The sequence below is a fragment of the Oryzias melastigma genome, linkage group LG11, assembly GCF_002922805.2.
Source record: "Oryzias melastigma strain HK-1 linkage group LG11, ASM292280v2, whole genome shotgun sequence".
Taxonomy (NCBI): domain Eukaryota; kingdom Metazoa; phylum Chordata; class Actinopteri; order Beloniformes; family Adrianichthyidae; genus Oryzias; species Oryzias melastigma.
In genome coordinates this window covers 530,301-536,393 of record NC_050522.1, presented here as the reverse complement: position 1 = coordinate 536,393, position 6,093 = coordinate 530,301, and the positions used below count along the sequence as shown (strand labels likewise).

General features: G+C 43.9%; 1 protein-coding gene across 1 annotated transcript in view; it reads left to right on the top strand.

The window, feature by feature from the left end:
• Positions 1–888: 888 nt before the first annotated feature.
• LOC112140749 (E3 ubiquitin-protein ligase znrf2) overlaps positions 889–6,093 on the top strand; it is an 11,875-nt gene continuing 6,670 nt past the window's right edge. The window contains exons 1-2 of the mRNA XM_024263756.2: positions 889–1,649; positions 3,096–3,191. Coding sequence (XP_024119524.1) covers positions 1,331–1,649; positions 3,096–3,191 — 415 coding nt within the window. The 5' untranslated portion in view covers positions 889–1,330. The remainder of the gene's footprint in view (positions 1,650–3,095; positions 3,192–6,093) is intronic.

The following is a 6,093-nucleotide window of genomic DNA, read 5'->3' as shown; positions in this document are numbered from 1 at the left end:
CTTTAAAAGGGGTTTTTCAGTCTAAACCTCCTGGTTCTTTACTCACACTGGCACTAGTGAAAGTCTCGTTTTTAACATTAATAAGTTTTGGTGTAGTGACAGTTCTAGACATGAAGAACAAATTAGGAAACAGGTTTGAATCCAGCATTTTATGAAACATGTTGCATTATATTTGGCTTTTTTATGAGCATGGTTGAAGACACTCTGGAACATGGGATCCGGCCCTCTGCGTAACTCTATCTGGCCCTCCAGATCATTTTATCTTATTGTTAGTAATGACCCAATGTTATGTTGCGCTCATTTCTAACTTGTATAAATTTGACTAAATATATTTTTATGGAGAGTAAAATATTGAAAGTTATTTAAGGTTTAAGTTGATTTATTCTGGAATAATATTCCTGCCTTTTTATTATTCATAATTATATTAAAAAGTTATAGTTTTTAAGTTTAAAAAATTGGCATTCTGCTAGCTTTTTGGACTATGTTGGCATTTAAAAAGATTTTTTTAGGCTATTTTGGAGTTTAGCTAATATTTCAGCTCCAAGCTAGCTGTTTTGGATATATTTTTATTTATTTTTTAATTTTTTTTTATTAATGGGACATTTAGCTAATATTTTAGCTGGTTATCATCTTCAGCTATCAGCACTAGCATCTTCAGCGGTCACGTTCAGCTTACAGCATTCACACTAGTATTATCACAGGTAATAATATAATCTCTAGTTCATAATAATGTTAAAAAGTTACAGGTTTAAAGTTAGAAAATTTATATTTAGAGTGTTCAATAAACGTTTCTCCTGATCGGCCTTTGACTTTAGGTGTGTTTTGGATCTTGGCCCCTTGAGTCCCCTGAGGTAATCTCATTTTAGTGACGCTCCTTTTTTGTTTGGGGTCTGAGGCTTTTATTTTGAAGGCAGCGCTCCTTCTCATCTGCTGTACTCCCGTGACTTTGACCAAACTGCCCCACAGCAGGAGGAGGAGGGCAATCTAGTTTTTATTTTTCTGTCCAGACGGCTGCAGATAAGTACAAAAACAAAGTGGGAGCAGAGGAGCTGGTCTGCCGCTGCGCCACAGCCGTCCTCCGAACCGCAGGAGCCGCGGGTTCGATCCCGCACAGGCCTTCTCCACTTTGTTTTCTTCCCTTTGTTATAAAAAGGGGAAGGACTGAGCTGCGGGAAACAAACTAAAGCAAGTTCAACGTCAGCGTGTGCGCACTTTACGCACGGGCAGAACATGCGGGAGCGCGCCGAGGCCGCGGCTGATTCCGGTCCGTTTGTTGGCTCTGTCCCTGTCATCATGTCTCGTGGCAGAAATCTGTAAAAGCCGACGCAGCATGGGGGCCAAGCAGAGCAGCCAAGTGTTTGACGGCAGGACTCGGGCGTACTCCAGCTCAGACCTCCCGTCCGGGAACTCCGGGGGGCGGGAGAGGATCTCGGGGCTGAGGTACACCAACGGACCCGACGGACCCCGAATCCGATACACAGCCGGGGGCCCGAACAGCTCCGGACTGAGCATCCCGGCCGGCGGCAGGTCGGGGTCACACAATCAGAGCCTGGACGGCGCGGATGACGCGGACGGCCAGTTGCCCCCCGACAGCCACAGGTTGCTCATAGGCTCGCTGCCTGCGCAGCTGTCACCGCGCCTGCTGGGAGGTAAGGCTCGCGCGCGGAGGGGGATGTTGTTTTTCTCCGTGTGTTTCCACATGTGACACCTGCACAGGTTCATACTGCTTGATGACTGGCGTCTTTGTTTGGCTCGCGGAGCCACAGGTTGCTCTGCTGCCCTTTGTCTTCCCTCTTCTCGCGTGTTTCTGTTTTTCGCGCAGGCTGAAGGGAAGAGCGCAGTATGTAGGTCAGCAGATAAGAGCTTCCTGCTGGTTACACATTGTTTGACAGGCAGACGCACAACAGCACACAAACTTCCTGAATCTGCAGGTGTTGCTGTTTTCTGCAGCTGCCGGTGTTGTGTCAAGGTAAGTTCCCCTGCCAGAATTTGTATCCCCTGTCTCATTGATTTGTTTGCCAACACTCAGATTTCCCCCCCCCCCAAAAAACGTAAAAAGAAAGTGGATAATAACGATATACTTTATTCTGGGTCTTTTGAGAGTTTACTGTCATATATGAAATATTATTTTTACTCTACTAATATGACATGGGGCACAGATTGTGTCCAGCCTGCCAGAATCTGTGCCCCCAATAATTTGCAGTAGAAACAACAATTATTTAATCCTTTTCTGTTGTTACATACTTCCATCACAAAGTTTCTTTCATAAATTGCGAGTTTTATGGTAAATTAGTCAAACAAGTGTAATTTTTCTTTATTTCTTAACACACATTTCACATAGAAATGTGTGTGTGTGGGGGGGGCAAATATGACAAAAAAACCTTCCAAAAGCCTCAGAATAGTGTATCGTAACCGTCCACCTTCTTTTTAGGCTTTTGGGGACAAAATAGGAACGTTACAAGGCAAATCAACTGTGCCTGAGACTGGGGATACTAATTCTGGCAGGGGAACTTACCTTGACACCACACCTGATCCGATCACAACAGAACTCAAACCCACTTTCAGGACTGTTTCCTTTTGTTAACACATTTTCATAACTGACTCTCAGACCCCCCCCCCACTCTCCCCCCACACACACTTACAAGCATAACTAATGAGGAAGTCTAGTGACTGCAAACCTCACGGATAACCTTTGCTCATGGGAGTCGTGTGACTGTGACTCTGCAGAACTTTTATCCGGCCCTCACAGCAGTTGTTGGGATGCTTGCAGACGCTTTTCTGTCTGAAAACGCATCTCTGAAGCAACATGTGGGTCCGATCAGACAGCAGGAACTGGGTTTATGGAGCATCAGTTCTTGTTGTGGAGCAAGGTCGCGGATTATTCTCTATAACCCGTATTGAACCAGGTGAGCTATTCAGAACACGTTCTGGTTTGGAGAATTAAATGGAGTAATAAATAGAAGGTCAGGAGGTGGTTTCAGACCGCCGGTGTCAGCTGCAACGGTTCCAACGTCTTTCTCTGTTTACATGTCAATAAAGGCTCCGCAGAGCAGCATCTGGACCCCTTTCAGTGTCTGCTTGTCTGTTTTTCCCAGGATTCCACTGTCCTGTTTGCTCCAAGTTCATGGCAACAGATGAAATGGAGAAGCACCTGCTCATGTGTTTCAGCAAGACACGCCTCACCTACAACAGTAAGTTTCAAGTTCAGGTCCAGAAACAGGAAGTCCTGCAGGTTCTCTGGGATTTGGGTTCTCTCTTTGATGATCCCGAGGATTACAACACAGATGTTTGGATTCACAGCAAATGTTTGCTAAAAGACACTTAGATGCTCGTAAATGAAGGTGCTGCAGGGGAAGAATTCACCGCTAGGACCACTGTGAGCATTGGTTTGTCTGAAAAATGCCTTTTCCTGCATGTTTTCCAGACCTTTCACGGTCACAACATCCTTCTCCAACAGTAACGTACCTTCTCAAAGTTTGGACAGATGTTAGAACACGCCTTGTGAGGTCTTCATAGCCCTGAGGACATGACAATCATGCATCAATCTAAGGGCTACGCCCTCCTTTGTTTGCCATTTTTTTAAGGTTAAATGTCAATCACAACAATGAGGTTGATGGAGGTTCACAGCAGTCCGGATTTCATAGATCTTCATGAAGAAAAAAAGCAATCAGGCTCTAAAACGTGTTAATTTCAGTTTATCTGAGTCGGTTAGGTTCAGACAAATATAGCATTTCTAGAAAAGTACATTTTCTACAAGACAAATCCAAAATGGCGGTCAATTTAAAACATGACTCCCATACACTCAATTATTACAAATTATTCAATGTCTATTTGCCCCAGAATTCACACGGCTCCCTCTGCGTTACGTTTATGTTGCTTTGTGAGTCCGTTGTATCTCCATTGCATTGAATCTCTGTTGCGTTGTGTCTCCATTGCATTGCGCCTCTCTTGTGTTGAGTCTCCGTTGCGTCTTCGTTTCGTCTCCATTGTGTCTCTGTAACGTGTCTCCGTTGCGTCTCCGTTGCGTTGTGTCTCTGTCTCCGTTGCGTCTCTGTTGCATCTCTATTACGTTGTCTCCATTGCGTTGAGTCTCCGTTGTGTCTCCATTGTGTCTCTGTTGTGTTGCGTCTCTGTTGAATCTTCGTTGCGTTTTGTCTCTGTTGCGTTGCGTCTCCGTTACGTCTGTTTTTTGCGTTTCTATTGCATCTCCTTTGCGTTGCGTGGGGAGTCCGTCTCACTCCTGTCAGCTAGTTTAAGTTTTCCCTGTGGCGTCTTTAGCCTGCTGCTCCTCCCCCTCGGCTTCCAGAGGAGTTTTTTTTTTCCTGCCACCCCCGTGATGAGCAGTTCATCCAAAACTTTGGCAATCAGCCCCTAAAACTGAGTCCTTTTAATCTTTTAACTTGAGGGGTACTCACAGAATACTATTGTAATACATGCATATTTGTATATATATATATACGTATATATATATATATGTGTATATGTGTAGAATATATATGTATGGTAGTACATACATATATAAAAACTATGGATTGAATCCTCTTGCACCACAAAGTTCTTTTAACAGCCACTTCTATTAGTTCCTCCATGAAGGTCAGAAGATTAGACTTGGTAGATGGTTTGATTCATTCCTAAAAGTGCAGTGTGAAAGCAAACCTAAAAAGTCTAAACTTTAGGTGCTCCCTGCACAGCAGAACAAAGTCTGCTAGTCTTTCCAGTCTGGAAGCGTCTCTCGGTTTCTGGGCAAATAAATGTTGACATAAACAAGAAGCATCACTGTTGTTCTTCCAACACTCTCTCTGTCATCGTACATTCATGAAGATCAAATATATGACCACTACAGTTCATTTTTATTTGATTCCTGTTGTTTTCACTCCAAAAACTCTCCACACGTTAACAGTGATCCTTGTTTACTTTGGCAAACTATCAAACTTCTGTCACGTTGGCCTGTTGGCCCCATACTGACACAGAGAGGCTAAAATAGCTACGAAAAGCTGAACTAACTGCTTCTCACTTTAGTCCAGCGCTCCAGTGCAGTTTATAACTTCTGCAAAGAAGGGCCTCACTCCAGGAAGTGGAACAAAAAGGTGAGCTGGACGCTCACACCATGGAGAGGACAAAGACGGTCCTTCCACTTCTGTAAATGTCCTGGTGCTCGACTGCGCTCCATAAATGTACATCTAGTCTAATCCAACAGTTTGGTTTTTTTCTTTACATTTAGGGCTAATAAACTTCAGAATCATTCCTGCAGTCTCTCGTGTGGCAGTAGGAATTCAACACCACACAAACACAGGGTGTGTGCAGCTGAAAGCAGTGTAGCAGCATCGACGTGCACACACAAGAAAGGCAGACGGGTGTTGCGAGAGGAAGTCGTTGTAGAGTTATCAGTAAACACTTTGAACTGAAGACTTTGATACTGCAACGCTGTGCGCAAAAGAAGAACGTCACATTTAAGGAACCCAAATCATTTAGTGCTTTAGAGGTTTAACAGAAAGACAAAGGAAACTTCTGGAACCTGAAACCTAGAAGGTGGTAAAGCTGGGTTCTGCGTTCTTCATTGATGAATTTTCACCCACTCTGCACATCAGAACGTCTTCATTTAGGCGCAGCTGTCTCAAGGTCCCGTTGTTGCATAAATTCGGGTCGAAGGCTCAACTTTGGGTTATTGCGACATCTGCATTCTTTTCCGTTCCAGCCACTCGGATGCGGGTTTGTTTGTGTGCTCAGGATCGTTGTCCTGTTGTGTAATCCACTCCTAAAACTCCTGCTAGTGGTCCATGTGGTCTCTAAACAAGTCCAGATTGAAGACTCCTCTGTTTTGGTTTTATGGTGAAACATTTCCACCTTCTTATAAAACTAAGAGGTGCTGTAAAAGGACCCGGGAGGTCCTCTGGGTCCTTCTCTCTCCATGGAGGGATGGATCACATCACATGTGATCGTCCATGTGAAGCGAATGCTTCGATTTTCAAGGTTCTTTAATGAAAACAGTTCAATGTTTCACTAAAGACCCACTTTGGTTTTTGGTGTTTTTAACATGTTCTTGTAGCATTTTTCTGATGAATGAGGACATTTTTAAAGAAAATTCAGATTTAA